Raw genomic sequence first — 25706 nt, 5'->3', positions numbered from 1 at the left:
TTTTCAGTCAACAGTATATATTTTCCTGCAATAAAAGTGATTGAAGGAGGATCAACAGATGTTGACAAGTTGTTCTTTGCAGACTTAATTTGCAGTAAAAAAAAAACGGTAATAAATTGCCATATATATTATTGCAAAATGTTGAAGATTGCAATTATATTGTATCATGACTTTATAGTTGGGATAATATTCTGTCATAGAGCTTCTAGTGATTTCCCCGAGTAACACATGGCCATATTAGTGCTGCACTCTGGTGTGCTGTAGAAATCAGCCTGTGCCGTTGCTGAATATTGTCCAGCAACTTTGCAGTTTGCCGAGTTCTGAACTCCAGTTGAGGATAAAGGCCAAGAGTCTCAGTGGCGAGCCGAGCAATAGAAAAGTCAAGTGTAAAATGTGTTGACATTTCTTGCTCCAGCCCTGGGAGTCCTGCCTACAGCAAACTGTAATTGAGTAAGAGCAGTGAAGCTACAACACAGGCACACAGCGGCTCAGTGTGTGTGCGTGTGCATGTTAAGCATGCGTACGTCCTGGCACAGGAGATACAGTATGTGTCGAGTGGTGTTGCCAGTATCTCTGTGAGCTTTGTTGATCTGTGTGTGTATATGAAGCATGTGTACACCCTGGCAGATTAGGGCGCAGTGTGTGCTGCCAGTGTGTCTTGGTGTGTTTGTTTGTGTGTGCGGTTGATTGGATTTTAGCGCGCTGTTTACTCTGTGCCCTTGGTTGCCCTGTTTCTGCCAAGGTCCACTGATTACCTTTGGGTTTAGTTTGAAAGGAGAGGGAAGATAAAGTGAGTGAGAACATAACAGAGTAAGAAACGGAGTGAGAGAGAGCCAGGGTGAGCAGGGGTCGTCCAAATACTCGAGTCCAGCTGTCTGCGCGCTCTGGCGTCCATATGGACTCAACACACACATACACACGCACAAAACCACTTACACACTACAGCTACTGTCCAGCTGGGGCCTTAACCCAAACAATAACATCAGTTCCCATTTGTTCCTCGCTATGCTGTCAGAATATAAATGAAGAGGAGTCGGCTCGGCTGAGCCTGGTACAGGAGATTCAACTTATTAATCTGCCTGAAGTCCAAATTCTTTTAAAGGTGGGTGAGTTTGTAAAGTCAATTGGATCATTTCCATATCTTTAAAGTTTTAGTTTTAAACTGAATTAAACACTGCGTGTCCATGTAAAAATAAAAGCACTGTGAGAAGCAGCATTTCCATTTCCGCTGTGGCCGCCCATACTAAACATTTACACCTTTGTTCAGTAAATTGCTTTCCTTGTGTGCCACACAAAACGTAATTTCATGATTTTTTTTACTGTTGTTATTTCCCAGTACATGTTCCCACATGATAGGACACAAATGTATTGATCCCTGTGGAGAAATTAGGTCATTGCAGCAGCAAATGTAATAAGATCCAGTGGGAAATATAGGCAGATGGCACTAGAAATAAGCAATAAAGCAGCTAGAGTGATCAAATGAATCAATAAAGCAATAAAATGTAATGCAGTCACTTATGGGATTTCTCAGAGACAGTGCAGGAGGATTGAACATGTCATATAAACTATACAGAGGAACAGTATGTTTTATTTATAATCAATTAAATACATTTTACGTACTATCATTTCATACAATGTTTAACCTAAAATCAAATCGACACATCTACACATTTTTCCACTTACCTGTAGTGCTATTTATCAGTCTAGATTGTTTAGGTGTGAGTTGCCGAGCTTTGCAGATATCGACCGTAATAAATAAGCAATGAAATGGAACTTGATCGTAGGGATGTGCAGGTCAACCCACAACCTGCAGGTTAGGTTGTTCAGGTGAGCTGACTAGAAAACATTAAACATTGTGCAATAGTCCACCTTCCACCTACTCTTCCCCTATGTAAATATGTATGCCACATCTGATTCAACTGGCATAAATCTGAGTCAGGTACAGCCCTTCTTAATGGCATCCTGGCTAGTGCATTAAACCTACATTGTACGAAATGTGCTATACAAATAAAGTTGACTTGACATGCTTGCTTCTGTGCAGTAATATAGTTGGCGGTTGTAGTACGGTAGAAAGAAAATAATTCTTCTCATGAAACTGCTCACAACAAGGTCTGTAGATTATCTTCAGTAACCGGGTCATGATTTTTTTTATTGAGAGAGGGCAGACATTTCTATGGCAACACTCGAAAACTCACACCAGAACAATCTAGATTGATAGATAGCACTACAGGTAATAGTAAAAATGTTCATTTTTTTATTTTGGGGTGTAGTTTATCTTTAAGATTTTTTATATAGCATCATCTTAAGCTGCAGAGTGAAGGGAAGTTGTTGACAGTCAGATTTCTCCGCTGTTACCAGCATGCATCAAACTGACCTGAAGCAAAATGTTCAAATTCATGCAAGAAATGAAAGTCTGGAGGAGGTAGAGAGATTTTTTTTTCCAAACTGCAAATGTGTAGGAGTGCCTTATAAGTAGAGGAGTGTTGATCTTGGATAAGCAGGTAAAATAACTTTGGGTACTTTAAGTTTGTTGTTTACTGTGTGGGTTTCTTACTTGAGAGCAGTTTAAAACTTGAAAATGTTTGGTTTAATTGATAGTTGTCATGCATAAATACCTACGTTTTGGTTTAACTTTAGGGCTTTGCTGTTGCTTGTTCCTCTGTCACCAGAGAGAACAACAGTCTCCATTTTAGCAACACCTGCGTCTCAACCGGACAAGGTCAGATACAGTTTGAGAGGCTATTAGCTTCACAACAAAACAGTGCTGGGAAGCCTTTTTGTTGCTAGAAATCTATATAATAGTACTTTAAACTAATCGTTTGTCATTATATATAATGTGTATGCTGAATCCCACTCCACCAGGCAACCTTGGCAGGCAGCACCAAGCAATAAACTGCATTTAGAAATTCAATTGGATGCAGGCCTGGCTTTTGGTCTTAAAGCCAAGAACTGAATATCTGAATATTACTAAAGGATACAAATTTAAATGTCTCCCTTTATGCTCTTACTTTAACTGACTTAACTAAGGGCATTTGGGCAAGGAGATACTTGACAGGATTTCTAAACAAGAGGAAGTTCCAGGAGGACAGCTGTATGAATTTTGGGCGTTTTTTTCCTCTTCCAGAGAACATTTAAGTGCATTTGTCTTTGTTCACACCTTCAAGTGAAGAGAATGCTTTTGTCATTTTTCCAGGATTTGAGTTTACTGGAAACAAAACTCTTATTCATTTCCCAGTGGGAAATGACTGTTTACCCATTGTTTTCCTCATCACAATGTTTTGTTTTTCTGTGTGTGTGTGTGTGTGTGTGTGTGTGTGTGTGTGTGTGTGTGTGTGTGTGTGTGTGTGTGTGTGTGTGTGTGTGTGTGTGTGTGTGTGTGTGTCTGTGTCTGTGTCTGTGTGTGTGTCTGTGTCTGTGTCTGTGTCTGTGTGTGTGTGTGTGTGTCTGTGTCTGTTCTCCAGGACCAGCGCCTGAAGGAGATCGGTATGCAGACTCCACCCTCTGCCTCCCCGAACAGCCAATCGATAGGCAGTGCCAACAACAACCACATCTCACAAACCCCAGAGTTGTTCACCTCCACGCTGTCTACAAACAGGTACACACAGACACACACACACACACACACACACACACACACACACACACACCACTTAGCCCAAATGTGTCAATTTATATACTAAAATGTCCCAGTTTAAATCAACTTAAAGGAATACTTCACCCCTCAGTGACCACTTGTATATTAGTAACTCACCTTGTGTTACAATAAATTACAGAATTTGAAATTGATTGGTGTTTTTCTCACACTTTTCCTTGGTGAATGTGGAGTCAAAAAGCTGAGAACATTTTTGATGAACTGAAGTCATCGGGATCTGTGTTTTATTAGCAAAATTATGTCAAAATATCAGTTTACAAACTCTCACATAAATTGTGCAGTATAATCGAAGTCACATTTTTTCAGCTGTACGCTCAGGACTTCCCAAACATGTATATTTGCTAAAAACTGCATTCTGTAAATACCTCTCGACCTCTGGATATTTAAAAAAAAGATATAGATCATAAATGGTATTAAATGTGGGCAGTGGAAGAACATAACTAAGTACTTTTATTTAAGTACTGTACTTAAGCACAAATATGAAATATTTGTACTTTACTTGAGTATTTTCTTTTCATGTCACTTTATAATTTTACTCCATTACATTTCAGAGGAAAATATTGTACTTTTTGCTTCATTACATTTACTTGAAAGCTTTTGTTACTTTACAGATTAAGATTTTTGCATAAGAAAACTAAGACGCGTCTATAAAGTGTTTTGTTATAGATCAGTTTATGCAAGTACAATTACAATGATGATTAGTTGATTAATCAATCAGTTTTTTCAAATAATTTTGAATTTTGGGAGTTGTTTTTTTATTATTTTAAGTTTTGTTGTCCTTTTTTTAAATATTTGATTTAAAAAAATTTAAATATATGTTTATCATTTTTAGTGTTTTTTCTCCTCTTTTAATTTTCTTCCTTATTTTCTTTGCGATTTTGAGTTTTATTTTTGTTTGTTTTTCCTCTTTTTCATATATATATATTTTTAGTTAGGGGTTGTTTTGCCTTGTTTTTGAATAAAAGATTTTTTTTTCCCATTTTATACTTTTACTTTCAGTAGAACTTTTTCCTGAGTATACTTACTTAATTCTACTTTTGTTCAATTAAAATTTTCTTTGCAGGACTTTTACTTATATCTGTATTTTTGCAGTTTGGTATCTGTACTTTTACTTCACTACTTACTATACTTCTTCCATCACTGAATGTAGGATTGGGCTTCATTTTTAACACAAATTGAATCCACTGTGGTCCTCTTAAATTAGGGAAAAGGAAAGCTCACAGCAAAATTGGTTGAAACCTACAAAATGATACAAAATAGACCTTTGAATGACTGTTATTATTCAAAACTCACTGTTAAAATGTGCTTTATGTAAAGAAAAACTCTGCAAGCTGTTTTAGATTTTCCTCCCCAAAAGAACAAAATCCTTGTATCTCACCCCCAGCTGGTTCCAGCTGTAATAGAGTCACAGTCAGACTATTTGTTCTCGATAATCGGTACAGAATTTATACTCAACACGCACACGCTGTTTCACGCTCTGAATTTACTGCTCCGAACTGTTTTACTGCCCCGTGGAAGTTTTTACAGCCCTTCAGAGAGCGGGCATTAATCTTTATCTGTGACAAACGAACATTTTTACCCATGACTTTAGCTATTTATGTGCGATTGATTAAATATTAATGCTCATCTGTCTTTTTGTACCTCTCTGTTCTGTTTCTCTTTATCTCTCACTGATTTCTTTCCCTTTCTTTCCATCATTCGTCTCATCTGTCTGTCCTCTACTTGCCTCTCCTCACTGCTTTTTCTCATTCTTTTTCCCCACTATTTCTCTGTTACTTTTTCATTTTTTCCTTTATCCTACCACTTTTGTCTTCCTCCTTCTTCCTCTCCTATTATCCCTCTTTCTCTCTCTCTCTCTCTCTCTCTCTGTCTCTCTCCCCCCCTCTCTTTCTCTATCCACTCTTTTGCTCCTCAGTGTGCCCAATCTGAACAGTGACCTGTTTGATCTTCAGCCGGCCTTCATCCCCGCTGTGCAGAGCACTCCTTCAATCTCCACCGCCAACAGTGCCTGGGGAGGTATGCTACCTACACACACACACACACACACACACACACACACACACACACACGCACACATATACACACATACATATACACACACACTCATACAAACCTGCACAGACACATGCATATACACATATATGAAGGTGCAGACATGCAAATAAGACAGTCACTACCTACATGCACACACTCAGATCAATGAGCAGAAAGTCAGTATGTCATTTTTCAAAGTGTGTTTGGCATTCGGGGGATATTCTCCCTCTGGCCACTCATTCACATGTCTGCCCGTCCATCTGTCGAGCCATTCATTTGTCTTTTATGTAAACCATCCATCATCATTCCCCTCCCTTTTCCTCAGAAACTAATGTTGCATGACCCAGCCGGTGTCTTGTGTAGAGACAGGGTTAAACACCTCTCAGATGCAGGTGTTTATGTTGTAAATACTCCCAGTGTTTTTGTAATAATGAATCCTGTAAGAAGAGTGAGCAGCTCCTCGTTTTCGTGTCTGTCAGTGTGGAAAATGTGGCTGCGGCAGAAATGCTGAGCAACAACACTGACTTTCACATGGTAACTTTGCTGTACAGTATATTCCTCCCTTGTATTTCGTGGGGAAAGAAAAGTTGACATTTAAGCTCAAAGTCAGCCGGCTCGAATAAAAAAGTAGCACAGAGATGCATCTGGAAGCGCTGTTAGCATGGAGTATTACAGGCGTTATGACAGAGGATTAATCTGAAGCCATTAGTTTGGCCAGACTTCAGAGTCAGAGCTACTTCTCAGCTCAGATATCAGCCCCTTACGCTATCAGTGCTCCGACGTAGGAGTCGAGATAACTATCCCCTGTGCTTTTCTCAAAAACAACACTTAGGATACTTCACTAAACGCCCGAGGCTGTTAACATCAGAAACAGTGATGAAGCTGTCAGTCAGGCTGCAGAATGAAGAACATGTTTGTGATTTTTTTTTTTTTAGAGGAAAAGTTTGAATTTTTTTAAAAAAAGCCATAAAACTTCAAATGTAAGTTTGTCCCAATTAAATGCTCGTTCCCTTTAACTAGCCTGCACATTTTGACATATATACACCTGTCCCCAATTAGAGGCCCAGTTGCCATTCAGTTCATTTTTATATGATTTCATAGGCTACCTCCTGGAGCTAACGTTACTTAGCTGCTTAGATCGCACATACAAATATAAATGTTTAAACTTTTGTCGATATGGACATGCTACATACATGCTTAGCTTGGTAATATTCTCTACAATTCAATCATTCAGTTTAATTTATTGAAACTATAAGCACCAAAGAAGACAGTAATACTGACATTAATTACTCACCCTGCGTTACGTTGTATTTTTGAAGAAAACTTTCTATTTCTCACATGCCACCATGGTGAATGAGAAATCCAACACCAGAAAAATTCTTGATGATATTAAGTCCTAGGGTTTAACGGTGAGTTTAACAACAGCAAAATTTTGTCTGATGGTCTCCAGCTGATTATTCAAGTGTCCGGCTTTCAAGAGGCAGCCCTATGACTTTAAATTCATCAAGAATTTTTCCAGGTTTTGGGTTTTTTGTTCACTGGGGCATGCGAGAAAACAAAAGTTTTTTATCATAAATTCAGCGTGAGGTAATTAATTGAAATACAAATGGTCATTTGGGAGGTGAAGTATTCCTTTAACAGAAATGAGAGTGGCATCCATCTTTCATCTCGTTAAGTCAAGGCATGTGTTTAACCAGTTAGTTTAATAAAACTTGTGCCATGGCAAAATACCCAAAAATAGGTTTAAGAGCAATTTACATGTAGAAGTGCGAGGTGCAAGTTGGGTGAATGACATTAAAAACAGTGATTCTTGCACGCAAACTCTATTAATAAACCATTTTCTATTTGCCATATTCAGTTCATTCTAGATCATCATTATGAATCACTGTTTCCTGAAAGCTTCGTGGTAACAGTCACAGTACACCACAATAGACCTGGTGGCGTCTTGTGAATTTTGTGGTGTATTTTTGTTTCGTGGACACACAAAGACAACCGCTCTCTGAGGCTTCAAGCCCTAATCCCCAACAGGGATGTGGATGAAGACAAAAAAACAAAAGGTGCATCAGTGGATTTTCTCGTGCACAGGCTTAACTCTCCTCTGAAAGCCTGACATTCCCGACAGCCTACACACAATCCCAAGTTACTAAGCAACAACAATGGCAGTACTCCGGAGACTGTAATGTCCATGTTCCTAATCTAATGGGATTAGTTTAGCGGGAGGTGGTGGGATCCTCACTCGAGCAAAGCCTTGATTTCTATCCAGGCTACAGTTTGATGTACATATCTGCAGTAATTTCAAAGCAGTGTCAGATAGCCCAGCAGTTATCTTGTGCAGTTTAAACATCCAAAACAGGGTTTTAATGGATCACATTTAACTGCATCCCCCAGGATTGGAGAGCCAGCCTCTGCAGCAGACCACCACAGCCATGGCTGTAGATTTCGATGCCGTGTTTGGGAATAATGCCACGCCCAGTAACAACGGCCCACAACCTGCAGCCGGTAAAGCCAGCTTTGTCTGACTGTCCAGACAGACTGAAAACTAAAACCTTTCTCACTTTGCTGGCAGCACAATCATAGCTTTTAACTAACCCTCTGACTAGCTCCTGCGACTTGTGGTTGTTCCTGACATTGGGTGGGTGTGTGTAGTTTCCAGCTCTTTCACATAGACTGTTTGTTTAAGCTCTTACATAAAGTCCCTTATACCGTAACAACAGCAACCCTAACTGTACAACTCAGAAACGAGGGATCAGTTGACTTTAAGTTCAGCTGAATTTTCTTTGTGATTAAAGGTTTTTATTTCTTACAATTTACAAAAAATACATACATACAGCCACCCCCCCAAACCCACCAGTCATCATCACCACATATACAATTGTTCTTGGTTGTAAACATTAACAGTACTCCATCTTAAGTCTTGGACACAAATTGAAATTTTAATAATTCTAAAAAATAAATACATTTTAAAACCAGAACTTACTCCAATAAATAATAATAAAGAAAAAATAGAAACTATTAAGAAAACACAAAGAGAAAAGCTTTAACAAAATTATTCCCCGTAAAACAACCAAAACAGTGATAAAAATATGTTCATTTGAACCAAAGTTAACTGATCCCAGTCTTGGTTTTTCTGCAGTAACTCATCTTTTCTTTCAGGGGTCCTACACAGGTCTGCAAATTATAAGCAATTAAACAAATAGTAACTAACCGATAGAAAATACATCATAGAGTCACTAACCAAAATTGACAAAAGTAACGTCTAGAAGTCTTGAATGGTACAGACAATGTGTAGGAACCCTCTCTTCAACTCCTCCAGCCTCTTTCGCTGTGGTTTCCCGCCTTTTGGGGTAACAGCTTCAGACTGATGGCTCCGAAGTGTTACAGGTCTGGGACTTTGGCTCTGAGCCCTCTTATTGGCTTACTTTCTTGTAACCGCTCAGCGACTGACACAATCAATCTCTGTACTTCTCAACCCTTTCGGGTCCCAAGACGCTTTTGCAAAGCATATCATTTTAAGGCAAGGCGAGTTATCGACAGCTTCAAAACAAGGCCCAGCAGATAAGAGCGACTACCTGCAGAGGACATCTAAAGACTATTTTAGTCATAAAGGGAAAAAGAAGTTTAGAAACAAGTGCAGGTTTAAACTGCAAGAGTTCAGAGGAGGTTACAGAAGTTAGATGTATTTTTAATTAAAGTTAAGTTTGGTAATATTAGATTTTTGTCTTACTGACAATAAATCTGATTAAAAGACCAGAACTAACGTGGTATCTTTGTAGCCGGACCTTGATATAGCTAATTTCTCTGTGTCTAAAAATGTGCATCAGTGAGTCACACTGTTGCCCTGGGAGACATGCTCCTTCATTCACAATGGTCATGAGCACTGTAGTTTTTATCTATAGATTCAATCCCAAGCACACCGTCATCTGTGCTGCTGTAAATGCTTGCTGGCACACCAAATGTTAATCAATGACTAAAAGTAGTCAACAGATACATCAGGGTTTCCCGTTCATTTATTTGTGGCAGCAATATCAGCATTCACAGCCACATATTGATTTTTGATTTATCTCTGTCTCTAGAACACAGTGGGTGTTTGTAACTCTGACAAAAACTGGAGTGTTTGATTATTCAAAGAGCTTTTGGAATAAATATATACAATTCGGTTATTCAGAGCATCACACTGTCGGAATACAGACCGTACTTTGGACACAGACGGAGCAGCAGACGCAGTAAAAGTGAAACTTAACCAATCTTTTATTCACATGGAAAGAAAACACTGTTTTTCTTAAAACAACAGAGATTTCATTAGATTTTTGTTTAAATCAGAATGGCTGCTGTCCAATGGAAACGGTGTGCTCCACAATCCAGCGCTGGGTCACTTACGCCTGGGCCACAATGCAAGCGTGAGCAGTGTGGGACGGCTACCTTGCTGGAGTGCTGCGGCTCCCACACATATTCACACAGACAGTGTTGCAGCTGTAACTATTTGTATTTGCTCACTGTGCCCACAAAATTATCAAGCCTTTATAGAGCTCTTTGTCTTCATCAGGACACAATGGGCTTGGGGCTGAGTGCCACATATGGTCACATGGATCATTAGTTGGTCTTTTCATGTTTTTTTTTTTATTTTGTTTTTTTGTGGCAATATAAAAAATGATTACTGAAAGAATTACCCTTCAAGTTTCAGTGGAAATCTTTGCCTCAAAATGGCATCAAGTTATCCCCCGGTCAGTTGTTTTGTGCATCGTGATTTATTGTGTGGTGCATTTTAATCATCATTATTTACCAAACAACTGATCAGACAAATTTCTTTCACAACAACCAGTAATGTTGCCGTTTATTGTTCAAACTCTAGTCAGTGTTACAGGTTCAAACATTTTGCCTCGTCTTTATTCAGCCGAGCGTATTATTTCACAGCGCCGCCGCCCATCAATTAGCATTACTGGAAATTTGCCAGGATTAATCAGCCAGCTGTTTTACACCAGCAGTCGCTGCACACGCCGCTCAAATTTGTATGACTTAATCGAAACAGTAGCATCATTCAGAGCGAGATCGCTAATTATACATCTGGAAAATCTTAAAATCCTCCAAATGGACTCTGAAGCTCCTTTTTTTCTTTTTTTTGATGACGCATTTTTGTCATCATTATCAGGAGTATTAGTTGCATTTGTACAGCTGAAGCATTTCTTCTTCTAAAATTTACTTAATAAAGCTTGGCATAAAGCTTGTTTTTCTTTTGGTTTTCAGATGTTTAAATAGTGCAGATTCTTTGTAGGATTCTTTTCTGGCTCGCTGTAATCTTGTTTAACCCTGTCCGACTCTTCTGCTACACTCAGAAGTAACAGTTGGAGGCTTGTGACTCCATCGAGCAGCCTGGTTCAGGCTTTGGATGGACTAACTCCCTTCTATTAATAGAGCTTGTGTTGAAGCTGCCACTACGACAACTACCAATACACCATCTGGGTAACTGGCAGCAACTCACAAAATCCCTGTGTTTGTGTGCAGCTACTGTACTGTGTGTGTGTGTGTGTGTGTGTGTGTGTGTGTGTGTGTGTGTGTGTGTGTGTGTGTGTGTGTGTGTGTGTGTGTGTGTGTGTGTGTGTGTGTGTGTGTGTGTGTGTGTGTGTGTGTACGTACGTACCTCGTCCACATGTGTCTTTATATGTGTTTGTAACTCTGTGTGTCCACGTCTGTTTGCACGTCGTCTGTCTTTTTCCCCGTCCCATCTGTCTGCGACTACTCGTCTGTTTTGTTTTGTTTTGTTGTTGTTCACACCATTCCCACCCTCCTCCTCCTCCTCCTCCTCCTCCTCCTCCTCCTCCTCCTCCTCCTCCCTCCCTCTTTATTTCATCTCTCTCTCCGTCTTTGCCTCACCGTCTCCCCATCACACTTCACAAGGCAAGAGTCACCCAGGCAACTCCTTTCCATCTGCTCTCCTCCTCCTTACAATTCACGGTCCTTTCTCCTTCTTCCTCTGTCTCCTCTGCAAAATCTGTTTTCTTTATCCATTTTTTCTTCTGTCCACTTTTAACTGGTATCTTACTGTATTTGTGTACAGAGAATTGGAGGCGTACTTGCTCCTTTTTAATTTTATTTTTGTTTTTAAAGGCAGTGCACAGTGTGTGATGTCTTTATAATGTATTCTGAATTTCCCATCCTTCATATCTGTTTTCTGTTTTGACAGTTCTTGCAATTATTTTTTCCTTTGGTTTTTGTTTTTTGTTTTTTGTTTTTTACACAGACTTAGGAATGTAGTTTTGCTTCCGTTTTCAGTGAAAGAATGCTATTTATTTTATAACAGCTAATTAATCTTTGTTAATTTATTTGCTGTATCTGTTTTGGTTTTCCTCACAGAGGGATGCAGACTCATCCCCATTTATTAAGTTTTTATGTTGGTTTTCAAATCAGAATTCTGATTTTTCAGATTTTCAACTTTCATTCATGTGTCTGTGTCTTTGTCCATATCCATACAATATCATTCTGTTATATTTTAGAGTTGCCCATCGTTTTTCTGGCGTTGCCATGGAAACAGTGCACCCTGCAGTCCAGCGCTGGGTTTAAAAGTTTGCTTTCACTCGCATCTGCAGCAGCTGCTCCTGTCATCCTTTGAACTAATCTGATCAATCTTACCACAGTTACGTTGTGGTAAATGTACAGTATAGTGTTAAATATTTACTAACATTCTCTCCCATTGTCAGGTTTTTTATTGTAAACATCAACATACCCGCACAAATAGACAGCAGTCGTCAGTTACCAGGGTACTGCTATTTTTCTTGTATACATGAAATATGAACAAGCTGATTTCTCTGTTGCTCATGTAAACACCATATCCTGAATATGATAATTATCTGGATAAGCCTTATAAAACAGGTTGATTGTGTCCATGTAAATACACTCATGGTCAACCTTTTCCTCTGAAAGTAAAACTCAGTAATGTTTACTGAAGTAATCAGCAAACATCAATCTTTAGTGCTGCTCTTCTATGCTCCTTTCAGACATGCACACCGTTGTGTAAATGTCTTAATAAGCACTCAAGTCACTTCATCACAAAGGCACAATGGCAGTCTTACAAGGTCAGGCTTACTTTGTATGAACTGAATCACATTTACGTAAACCTGCAGCACAAGTTTAAATGCACATCTTGTTCTTATTAAGAGCAGTTTGATAATAAGTGTATCACTCAATTATGCCGTCTTACGCACAAGAGACAGGTTAAGAGGGTTAGGTTAGAATTCAATAACAGTGTGACCTCACATTTTCCCTCATTATAATACAAGGACTAACTAGCTCTGCACTGCAATACAAGAGCAATGCTTTAGTTTCAGTCTGTGGGCATGATATCATGGATGTAGCTATCAACCTCATATGTAAGACTCATTTTACAAAGGTTGTTGTTTTAAAATGAGTCAGCTGGGAACAATAAAAAGTCAGCCAGAGATTAGGAAAATCATGAATCTGCTAGTTACAGATGTTATATCGCCAGACAAAATCAATAGTGCCTGCTGAAGCCTGCTTTTACTTATCTCTGTCTGAAATCAAGGACTTATGGTTTCAGAGATTTTCCAGAATGAAATCCAACATACTGCAAAATAACTGTGCGAAAACGGAAACCTTGACAGGCGTAGCAACCCTAAAAGGTTTAAAAATAACGAACGTAACTACCGTGATGTCACCTGTTGGTTTGTTGACTCGTGTTTCGAAGCCTTTACCTTGGGATTTTGGCTCATGTCATCTTGGATTTTTGGAGCCAGAAGTCACTCGAGGTGACCATATTTGGACAAGTGACTGGAGCTGTAGAGTGAGCGGTGACGCCTCGTAGACAGCCTGTAACTCAAAGCAGCTGACCCCTTAATTATGCATACCTTAAAGCCTTGTCAAAATGTAAACGGGTGAGTTATATAAAATTCACCACCCACACTTGAATATGATTGACTATGATACAGACGTTTAAATCATGTGCTCCACTCATAGAAAACTCTGCTGCCTATCTAATCAAGCACTATCTAAACTAACAGCCTGACTCCACTTTTGAAGAGCTGTCATAAAGCTGCGCGGCACCCTGCGGCAGCAGTCTGTGAAAACATTTGCTTAATTTTTGCGACTGCAGGCCACGCATCTTTGCTGCAGGCGATCAAAACAAAAATCAGCCATTAATCAGCCCTCATTATCTGATGTCTGGAGGTATTTTGGATGTAGGAAAGAACAATTCTTATGCAAAAAGAACATGAGACTCATGTCTGTGCTGCAAAGCAACACAACAAATTTGTTAAACCAGAAGAAAAAAGAAAAAAAAAAAAAATTGATTGGTTGATTTTTTTTATTTCGAACATGTAAAATACAAAAACAACAGATAAAAACATATCAATACAAAATAGAAAGAAAAAATATTAAATGAATGCCGTCTGCAAATTTTACCAATTTCCATGCGTGAAAGGTAGCAGGAAGAAGTACCTACCCCTTTATTACCTAATTAAATTATTATCAAAAACTGCAAGGCTTGTCCTATATGCAAATGTATATATGTGGGTCTATTTGGGCGACCTCTAGCTCGCCTGGTAGAGTGTGCGCCCTGTATGCTGCGGCCTTTCAATCTATACCAGTCGTATTATTAAAGGGAAAAATCTCCAAAAACTAAAATTAGAAAAAAAAAGTCTGTTAAGACCATTTATTGTCACTTGTAGGCGATTTCTGCGCAAAGAAAAACACAGATAATGCATCCCAATCAATTTTTTGCTAATGATTTATGAATACATTTAGAGAAGAAATCCATCACTACTATATATATATATAAATATATACAGTATATATATAGTTTAAGAATTATAATTGGGTTCTGAACGGGTTAACAGGTAATCCAGCAGTGTTATGTATTCTGAAAAGAGCTTCAGATAATCCAACTAAATAGTAGTAAATAACAGATTTCTCCCTGCCAGTGTTTTGGAATTGAACCCTCGACATGGATTTTCTCCCCCCCGTTTGATCTTAAACTCCATTGACTGTCAAATCCTCTGCTGAAACACCTAAGCTAACACTGATAGCATTATCCTCCCAGTTCAATACGACGCTCTCAGCGCTCGCTTCATCACCTCCTCCTCCACCTCCCAATTCCCTCCTTCCCTGTTTTCTTCCTTCCTCTATCCGCCCGGTGCTGTTTGTGTGATCTACTTCACTGTTTCTTTTCTTCTCTTCCTCCCCCCTTTTTATCTCCGCTCTCTTCTATTGCTCTCTTGGTTCAATTTAATTCACTAGGCTTTACTGACACGCTGGTTTAAGAAACAAAAAATCACCCACATTGCCAAAGTGTTTTATCACACTGACAACAATAATGGAAATGCCCACAATGGGAGAGAAATTAGAGTCAGGAGAATTAAAGAGATAGCGGTTGCTCTCTCTCCTTCATTTCTTTAACTTTTCTCTCTTTTATTTCCGTCCCTGTGTGCTTCTCCTCCTCTCCCTCCTTTTCTCCCGTCTGCTAAGCTAGCAGGAAAAGTGTTTTCTGAATCTCTTGTGTCAGCACCACTGTCAGACCGGCACACCGCTTCCTAACTAAATATTATTCCTCCCTCTTTTTTTTTCCCACCATGAGTTTAGTCTCTTTCTTTTTTTTCCCCTTTCTCCTCCTCCTATGTGTATTGCAGGGAAGCTGTGCGTTGTCTTACATTCACATTTTTCTTTTTTGTTACGTTTCTGTTTCGTCTAGTTTCTGGCTTTTGTCGCCTTGTCTCCATGCATTGATTTTTTTTCCTATTTAAGTCTTTCTATCAATCAAACATCATATGAAGGAAAAAAAATGACACTTTAATATAAACAATCTAAAAAAAAACATATATGTCTCAGCACATAAACATAATATAACAAAGTATATCATCATTTGTTATATACTAGATATAATGTCCCTTTGAGTGACTTAAATAAAAGAAAGTAAAATAAAGTAAATATATGAGTACCGTAGCATGTTATAAGCACCTATTTCCGCCATTTCTGTAATTTAAAAAATGTTCCCAAACCTGATAAATATTCCCTTTGTTATTATTTAACCTTGCTGTCATAATTCAAAAGAAGCATTATCCATCATCAGTGTCACCCAGTAATCTCTGGTTGAGTCTGACTCTTCTAGCGGCGAAGGTAATGGTTACTTGATACCGTCAACACACGATAATGCAAAATTATGTAAAATATCTGCAGCTTTTTGAGATTATGCTTTCATTTTGGCTTTAAAAATCCCTTTTTTTCTTGTTTTTCTGCTACTAGTCACCACTTCTCCCATATATGCACACACATAACCACATACACACACACCTCCAGGTTTCTACCAGTGGAGTAATATGAAGCCATTAGCTGGATGAATGCTGACAAGGGGAGTTGTTAACAGGCACTTACACGCACACCCGTGCACCAACACCAGAAATTACTCTGTCATTTGCACCTACTGTCCAGTTTACACACTCTCCCGATTACACAAACACATACATGTTCAAAACTAATCACCGCTACGAGTTGGAGTGTGTACATGACAGCCACGAACAGATAAATCAATCATCTAGAACAAGTGCTGCGAGCTACTGAGTCAGGGATTACAGGCTGATAGAATGAGGCTGCTGCATGACAGTAATAAAAGAGTAGAGTCTGCTTTAAACAGGAATCTCTCTCCGTGTAGGTAAATGCTAAAAATAGAACAGGAAGAATTCAATTAACAGCGAGGCTAGCGGTGAGATCTGATGGTTCACATTAAGGAGGCACAGCTCAGCAATATTCTCAGATCAAAAAACGTCCAAAGTGGTCGAATTGAGAGTGAAAAGTTTTGGGGAGCGGGGTTGAAAGTTGAGTCGGCTTTGATTAGATTTGGGACTAAATGCTTTTTGAAATCAGTTTCTTCTGCTCTTTAAGTTTCGTCCCCTCAAACACGAGTTTTCTTCAGTGTTTTTCAGATTTGTGCAGCTGCTATTTTGATTAGTGAATTAAGCGCTAATCCGTGGCGACGCCTGTCAAGAAATACATTTTTGTTCAGAGCGTACAGTTTATGCTTTAAGCAATCTAAACTGTCGTGTTTTGTGTAATTGTGCACTGGTGCATGGTAAATATTACTTGGTCTTCCAGTATCACGTTGTGTTGTTAATGTGCTAACTGGCCAACTTGTAATCCGTCTGACTTTCAGTTTGTTTTTTTGAGTTACGAATTCACATTTCCGCCTCCTGCTGGTTTGCAGGTGCTGATGTAGTCTTTGTGGTGTGTTCATGCGCTACGATCTGGCAAAGACACAGGTGATGTGAAGCGACGCAGCAGTCTGTTTCACAGACACTAATTCTTAGATATTGGTTTTGTATGTCTGGATCTTTTCTGTTGTGTTTTTTAGATTTTGAAAGGCAAAAAAAGAAACCTTCAAACTCTTTAAATGCCAAGAAATTTCACACTTGACAGGTCTGCCTTGCCTTGATATGGTTGCTAAGCTATGATTCGGAAATCAATGTTTGGTTTAACAGATAATCTGATACGTAACTGCTTGATTGCTCTTCTGTATTTCCATGTGTCTATATGTTTTACTAACTCTCTGTGTGTTCATCCTGTCTGTATAATGTTATTTCCTGCCTGTATTATCAAAAATAGTGTTTTTTTCCATCTTATTAACATGTATGAGTCCATCTCTCCTGCAGGTTTTGATGCTCTAGGAGACCTGTTGAAGCCTACGATGCCCACACACACTGCACCTCTTCCTCCTCCTCAAATGGCCATCCATCATGGAGGAAAGCTGCTAGCCAACGACCTCGACTCGTCTCTGGCCAACCTCGTGGGCAGTGAGTGTCAAGATGCATGTGCACGCTGAGCTGAGAGTGTCAACAAGGGGGATTTAAAAAAACAAACACTTTAATATTTATGTAATTACACTTGCAGTGCCTGGCCTTGAGTGAATTCATACACACATTACTCATGTTGATTGAGTGTAGATGAAAGGATGTAGACTGTTATGTAAAGACACACACAAAAGACCTTTTGCTTTCACATGGCAGCACTTTCCCCTTTTAATGTCAAAATTTGCAGAATGTTACACCTCCCTTTCATTTAATCCTTCAAAAACCTGAGCAGACTGGCTTGATCTCTTTCTAAAACAGGGGATGAAGGCAATGAGTAATTTCAAAGGAAAAACACCCCAAATTTGCAAGAAATTAATGAAAAATTGAAGAAAATTAGCTTGAAAATGACCACAAAACAAGCAAACAAACACACACACACACACACAAAAAGTAAGTTAAGTTAAAAAAAACATGACCTGCAGAAAAACTGCTATATAACTATATAATTACGATATTTTTAAATTTCAAAAATATTTCTACTGCATACTCAACCTAGTTTAACCCTTTGAAAACTGAACAAGTTTGTGTGATTTCTTGAAAAAAAAAAAAGCAACACAAAAAACATGGGAATAAGGCAATGAGAAATTTGAGAAGTGACCCAAAAATTAGCAGGAAATTAGTAAAGCTTCAAAATAAATTGCTTGAAAATGAGCAAAAACAAAGAAAAAAGCAAACATGGAAATGACCTGAAAAAAGTGCTTAAAAATATTAATGATTCTGTAAAATACATTTATATATTTCATTAATAATTATATAATAATTATTATGATAATAATAACAATAATAATATAATAGTAATAATAGTTTCCAGGACATTTTTCCCCCGAATTTTTTTTTTTTTTTTTAACATTTCAAACCAATTTGCTCATTGCCCTTTTCCCCTCGTTTTATTTTATTAAAAGAACTCAAACCAAATTTGTTCAAGGTTCAAAGGTTTAAATACTTGTAAAAGTCTTCTAAACACAGCATAAAAAAATGATGTCAATTCAGTTAACTGATCTCAATAAAAACTCAGAAATCAGAGTATCTAGAGCAGAAATACCTGCATCCCCATCTTTCATGTACCATCTTTTAACTGTGATCATTCAGTTTCTCTGTGCTTTATTCCTCCTCAGATCTGCAGTTTGGTGGGACCCCTGCCAAGAAGTAAGTGTCTTGAGTTGTGATGATACTTTACAATGTTGTGCTTATAGTCTGGGCTGAAGGATTTATCCATCGACAAAATAAATACACCTCCCTGTTATACTTACCTTGACTGTTGCCAGCATTCCTACCTACAGCTAGCCAAAATATAACTTTTACTGCTTAAAGTCAAAATGTAATATATCATGAAGTATTCAACTAAACTGCGTAGGCTGGGGGTTCTGCAGAGTGTTGAAGTCAAGAGATTGCTGCACACAGATTCCCATTCACGTTTCTGCTGTACTTGCAGCATTGTTGGTCTTTAAAATTCATGATGCTCCTCTCGGGGGACAATAAAAAATAAGAGAAAGTAAAAAGAAAGAACAAGTAAATAGAGCAAATCTACTGCATGTCCTTTCTTCCAAAACATGATTTTAGTGTTTGATAGATTGGCCTCAGGTCAATTGAGTGAAAATGCAAAAAAAAAAGTGTTTTGTTGCTCTTCTCGTCTGTCTTCAGGCCAGAGATGCAGTGGAACCAGCCTGGAGAGAAGAAGCTTACAGGAGGCCAGAATTGGCAGAATAAGACCATGTCGACCACACAGTGGGGCCCCGCGCCCATGGCCCCACAGCCCATGCCTGTACAACATGTGGTAAGGAAATGGAAACACACACCGAGTAGTCTGAGATGTTGAGTTTGAGGATCCATCCAGCAGCCAGAAGTCCCGAAAAACGTTTTAAAGGATGATTCCAGTTTATCATAACTTGGATCTTACTTTTTCAGTTTAGGCCATCTTTTATGTCAGTGATAATAACATTGAATTAACCATGTCAGTCGCTTAAATCTGGTAATAAAGGCAACAATAGTAATAAAGGAATTTGGCAGCTCAAGAAACAGGAGCGCTTAGACAGCAAGACAGGATTAAGCTATTCGGAAACTTATTTGAAAGTGAAAATTAATGATTACCCATGTTGTTAGTTGTGAACGTCAGTCACAGTTCACATGCTGGCCCTCTGGTGCAACTTTGACCCAAAAATATTCCTGTTCACTGAAGTATGGAAACCAAAGATTTTGGTGTGCCCACTTTCAGTTTTCCTTAAGTAACTGATTCTGGAAAATCTGTGGGCTCATTTGTCTTAATGCATATTTCTTCCCACGTGACTTTACAAAGATCTCAGAGGTGATGGCTAAAACTCTGAAAATAACACCCAAGTTGTAATAGAAAAGAATTATTCTTAATGAGGATCCGTCAAGGTGTCTGTAACTCATGGAAACGTCTCAAAATGTGTTAATGGGCTGGATTCTGGCTCTTTTAAATGAAGAGTTCAGTTAATTTTTAAAGGTGTTTGAGGTGCTTTTTAAAAATAATTTTGGGGAATATTCTAATTTACATTCTTAGCAAGAGTTGGACAAGATGACTATTTCTTGTCTACAGCGAGCAGCTGGCTAGCTTAGCTTAGCATATAGACTTGACAATGGGGGAAACGGTTTGTCATCTAAAACTCTTAAAACAGTAAGCATGTTCCCAAAATAAACTTATAATATATATATATATATATATATATATATAAGTATTTAGTTTGGATCTTTAAAAAAAACATATGAAAAATGTTACATGTATCCGAATGTGACTTGCAGACACCTTGCTAATAAAATATTAACCCTAAAATTGTTGCCAACACTAAAAGCTGGACTTGCATGTGACTGCATATTTTGTATTGACGGTAACATGGGTGTATGTGAGCGTTTTGACTTGATACAGTATATAGCTGCCTGTGCACGCTGTGTGTGTGTGTGTGTGTGTGTGTGTGTGTGTGTGTGTGGTTGTATGTGTGTGTGCTGATCTTGGCATCTCCTGATTGTCCTCCTGATCTCTGGACAGCAGTTTCTGGCTGACGAGGACAAACTGTCACTAACCCTCCGCTTCCTCTCTTTCTCCCTTTTCTCCCCAATATCTTTTTTTTATTTGCTCTCTCTCCTGTTGGTCCTTCCTTCTTTCCTCCCTTCACCCTGGCTGTCATTCCTCCTCATCTCTCCTTCCTGTCCCACTCGTCCTCTTCATGCATTTCTTTCCTTTTGTTTTGCACCGTCATGCACTCGTCTTCCTTCCACTGTTTGCCCGTTTTATCGCGTCTCGGTTTTGCGTTGTCATCTGCTCGTCCTGTTTTCGCCGCACTGCCTTTGACATTTGCTCGTCCGCATTTTGACCTCTTACGCTTTTTATATTTCCTTTACATGTTTCTGTTGGTCTTCCATTTTTGCCTGCACTGTGATTTATTTCTCTCTTTTCTTTTAAACTATCCCACTTTTTTTCGTGATCATTCTCCCTTTCTGTCTTACTTTTTCTCACCATCACTCCCTCTTACTCCTCCTCCTTCTCCTTTTCTTTCCATTTTCTTTCTCCTTGTTCTTCTCTCATCCTCTTTTCCTGTCACATCTTTTCTCTTCCTATTTCTTCTCTTTGTAACTCTCTCACTCTTCCACTCTCACCTTCTCCTGCTCTCTACCTCATCACATCTTTTTTTTGCTCCCCTCTTTCATCATCTCCTCGTTTTCTCGGATTCTCTCTTCCACCCTCACGTTGTCACTTTCTCTCATCCTCTACCCTCCCTCTTTCCATCTCCCGTCCCTCTCCATCTGTCCTCCTCTCCGTCTCTTGTCTCTTTTTCCCGTTGCGTCCTGATGCAGAATGGAATGTTCTATACTAGTTATGTAAGTACTTATCCCTGTTTAGTACGACAAGTCCTAATGACTCCTATAATGTGCTTCCAACCTTCCTCTCGCTGTCTCCCTCTTCATCTTTTTCTCCGTCACCTCTTTCTTTCTTTCTTGTGATCTTTGGAGACACTTCTTTTTAAAAGAACTCCATTTTGTTCTTGCCGCAATTTCCGCAAATAACCCCCTCACCTCTGTGCTACAGGCTAATGATCTGCGCCGGTTATACAAGCGCTAAGTAAACTGTCTGATAGCAGCAGGGTGCTTCTTTTCTCCTCCTCTTCTACTGCTTTCTTTGTAAGAGCAGGTTTAGTCTTGTTTGTCTCTGAAACATCTTTCTGACAGGATGAGTCTGGTGATGTTTTCTGTTTTTCTTATAGTCAAAAAATCCCACCAAAGACAACAGTAAATTGATACTAATAACATTTATTACTTGTTGATCCTTAGCCTAAATCTTCCGTCAGTGACCCTTGCTGTTGCACTGGGTTTCTTAATACCAACATGTTCTCATCCCATCTCATTATATGGTGCTCTGTCCGTGACTGTCTGTGTCCACTTATGACGTTTTAGGTGTCCTTCTGCGTCACCTGTTATGCTCCGCTCCGGCGTAGGCTGTCATGATGGTGGGGATTACGCAGCAAAATCACGGACGCTTAGGTTAAACGTGACCTGTTTGGGTGCAGTAGATGCTTTGTTCTGTGTGGTGAAACAGTTTACAGGTGTAGTTTTGTAAAAAGAAAATTGTTCTTACATGAAACTGCTCATAATAAGGTCTGTGGATTATCTTGTGAAACCCGGCCATCATTTCTGGAAAGAGACATTGCTGCTGAGTTTTTCAAATTTATTTTTTTGGGCGGTTTTAACACCATAAGCCTTTTAACCCAGCACTATGTGCCCACAGACTAAACACTCAAGACAATCTATTAGTGTTGTGCGTTTTATTCTATGTAAAAAGTCAAGGACTTGCAAAACTGCTAAACCATCTAGTTTAGGTGACATTCTTTGACTTCATTATTTCATCTCTGACCCTCACTGACAAGCAAAAACACAATTCCCTTATGGGGATTAATTCAATAGCAGAATAAAAAATTGAAGTCATTGTTGTCTCAGCAAAACAGACTCAAATGTCTTTACCCTTCTATATGGCACAAAACAAAAGCCCTCACATTGTTTGGTCAGCAGTGAACTGAATCCTGCCCTCAACGTACATTTAGCAAGACAAGCAATCACAAGAGAAAAAAAATAAAAGCATCAGCTTTGACTATGAACAAATAAAGCTTTAAATATTTATAGCACTGCTCATTATTGTGCCAGAAAAAGAAAAGATAATGTTTCTGTGAATATACACGTCTCAAAAACGAAGCACAGCCTCCATAAGCTGTGAGATGATAAATAAGTTACAGCTGCATGTGGCAGTAATATATAAGACATCACAGGTAGCGGGGCGGCAGATAAGTAGGGTGTCATGCATGATAAGTCAAACTCCCACATCAGAGATTCTCGCCAGAAGGGCAAAGTTGCGTCGCTCTGTGCCTGTGTGATACTTAAAATGCCAGCCAGAAATCCCTGCAAAGCCTTTTTACTTCTTTAGCCTTCACTTTTAACCATGCAGGTCATGTGAGGTCACAAGTCTGACTTTGCAGAGAAAGCATAGAAAGAAGAGAGTCGCCTTTAGAGGGAGACGGCAAAGGGAATAGCAAAAGTTCAGCTCCGAGTCGCTAGAAGTCGGGATTAAAGACGTAGAGGAAAAATGAATACACATGTAGGAGGGCACGGAGACACGCTAGAGACAGACAGAGCGATGGAAACAGCGGGAGAGAGACTGAGCATCAGAAGACAGAAACAGACAAACAGATGAATGTAAAGCATGATGCATTGAAGGCCGACAGCTGGGCTGAAAGACAGATGGACAAAAATACAGAGAGAGAAGGTGTAGTGGTGCATAAACAGCGTCTCACCTGCTCTGTTTTTCTCTCAGACGTCTTCTTGTCATACTTACAAAATAAAAAGAAGTGATGCCTCCTGTCAGTTTTAGACAAGACAGACAGAGCAGTCAAACTCAGAGACAGATGGTTTGCTAACTAAAAGCGTGATTCGGGTGCAGATGAATGTAAAGTCAGTGAAATCTCTCATCATGGTTTCAATTACTAAAGGTTTTTATATTTGGTACGATTGATTAGTACAGTGTTGGGCAGCCCCCTGAAAATTAAGAACTTGAATTATGAGTGAACACTTTGGTCCCCAGATTTAGCTGCAGAGTGAGCACTCTTCGCTCTCATGATGCTCTCTGGTTAAGGCAGCTGCAGACCCAGAGCCAGGAACAGCACTGTCATCCTGAACGTCCCATTGAATCCCATTCAAACTGTCTATGGAAAAAATGGAATGAAAAGTCGAATATTCATATTGAACATCAAAATCTGTTCAAGATACATAATTTAAGACATAATTCTGAGGCTGGTACAGTGAAACTACCATACTTGAGAATGATTGCACCATAATCTTCATGGCATTTGTGTTATTTTGTAAGTAGAAAAGAGCGCCAACTGCAAGATCCCAAGCCTATACGATGAAATCTTACTTCACGTTATGCCTGTTTTTATTTTGGAGAGATTGTCAAGAACAATACACTTGCCTGACTTTCTACTTTATCACCCATGACAGTGAAGTTCAGAGGACGAGAACAATGCATGCAGACACAGATTTTAGAAATGCCTTTGCAAGTCCACTCACTGCTACTCTCGTTAAATAGCAGTCCACTTTCATGTTTTGGTTTCACACCTGATGCACTCGTACCTGAGTGCACATTAACCACACATCAAATTGAGAAACCATCCTCGGGTACGGTTCACAGTGTCCAAACTATTCCAGCAACTGGACTTCGAGCATATATATAGATTTTTGGGGGGCTGCAGGAAACATTTCCCCCTTAATATCAATAATAGAACACATGCATTTTAGTAAAAACATGAAAGCATCAGACAAATTTCACAAACTGCTATAACACGACTCTTAGACACAACAACACAACCTCAATTGCATTTCTTGCTATCTGCAGTAAATCAAAAAGACAATGTAGCAACTATGCACGGTTGAAGTGGGAAGTGCAATGACATATCCACCATAAATTGATGCAGAAAAGTGGAAAAATCCACCAGAATGCAAGAAAATTAAGTATCTGACGCTCAAAATTTCCCTTGAGGAGGATCCCCAAACCACATGCTTAACGTGTGCCCCCTCAAATGTGGAAAGAAACCTACGCCCTTGGGGTCAGTGTGCTTGGATCCGGGCCTGAATCCCTGACGTAAAAGCCTCCTGAACCACTAGTGCATTACTAAGTGAGCAATAAACGTTTCTAACTGATAAAATTCAAGTCTTTTGGCTTGAATTGGATTCTTTTTCTTACCTGACTGGCTGCTGGCCAGCTCCGCTGCTGGAAGAGATCAGATAGATCAATGGTTATGATCAACTTTCACAGCCTGCTCCCTGGAGGCAGGAATTAAAAGGGGATGCTGGATCAATCACATTGATTGTCTCCTGAGATCAGTTCACTAGTTCGCCTGACCCGACTAGAAACCTCTTGTTTTAGATGTTTTAACAGAGAATTGCCAACAATCTTCCCTTTTAAAGTACCATTGAGGATTAGCTGGGATTCAAAATTCCTTAACCAATATGCTCTACACCTGATTTTGGCTTTAAAATGTCACATAGCACCCCAAAATCTGAATCAAATTAGGCTAAATATCATAGTGTATGTTTATCATGGCATCACAGCATTGCATATGGTTAAATAAAATGGTCATTACCTAAAAATGTCCTTTAAAAAATGGAAATTTAAGTATCAGAAGTCAGACTCTGAAAACCTGAAGAACGTTTAAAAACTTGCATGACTGTAAATAAAGATGAAGAAGGCACAGAGGGAGAGACAAAAATACTACGTGAAGCGTAGTCTCAATGGAAAAACTGTCACAAAAATAGTAACTCAACCAAATGTGCACACAATACAATAAACATTTTTTTTAGATTAAGTGTGACTTACACAGAATCAAGGGGGATAAACCTGCTTAGAAATCTTCGAACAAAAGACGCTCTTTATAGCTCCTGCGTGAAAATTTCCATATTTCTAAGTTTTCTTCAGTATCAGCAATCCAGAGATAGTTGTCTGTACCTCCTTGGGTACATTGCAAACAGGAACTTCTAACTGCTAATTTGGCGTACTTTTAATGATGCTTATATGTAAAAAATGTAGCCTTAAAGTGCTGAAGTTTGACCCTGCAGCCTGACTGCTCTTTACAGCCTCAGTTTACATTTTCTGCTCTGTATCGACCAAAGTTTAGATACTT

General features: G+C 39.0%; 1 protein-coding gene across 4 annotated transcripts in view; it reads left to right on the top strand.

Annotated features, from left to right (window-relative positions):
• Positions 1 to 25706, top strand: part of LOC121962165 (phosphatidylinositol-binding clathrin assembly protein) — a 102601-nt gene that overhangs the window by 66331 nt on the left and 10564 nt on the right. For 2 of the 4 annotated variants that reach the window (XM_088073766.1, XM_088073765.1), the window contains exons 11-17: positions 3462 to 3595; positions 5568 to 5668; positions 8075 to 8185; positions 17332 to 17472; positions 18645 to 18675; positions 19171 to 19303; positions 21340 to 21363. In XM_088073766.1, coding sequence (XP_087929892.1) covers positions 3462 to 3595; positions 5568 to 5668; positions 8075 to 8185; positions 17332 to 17472; positions 18645 to 18675; positions 19171 to 19303; positions 21340 to 21363 — 675 coding nt within the window. The remainder of the gene's footprint in view (positions 1 to 3461; positions 3596 to 5567; positions 5669 to 8074; positions 8186 to 17331; positions 17473 to 18644; positions 18676 to 19170; positions 19304 to 21339; positions 21364 to 25706) is intronic. The other 2 variants (XM_088073768.1, XM_042512372.2) reach the window with 2 other exon arrangements.

Source organism: Plectropomus leopardus, chromosome 23, assembly GCF_026936395.1.
Source record: "Plectropomus leopardus strain MGB_pleo_1.0 chromosome 23, ASM2693639v1, whole genome shotgun sequence".
In the NCBI taxonomy this organism is placed as follows: Eukaryota; Metazoa; Chordata; class Actinopteri; order Perciformes; family Serranidae; genus Plectropomus; species Plectropomus leopardus.
The sequence above is the reverse complement of the archived record's forward strand: the minus strand, read 5'-3'. Positions and strand labels throughout refer to the sequence as shown.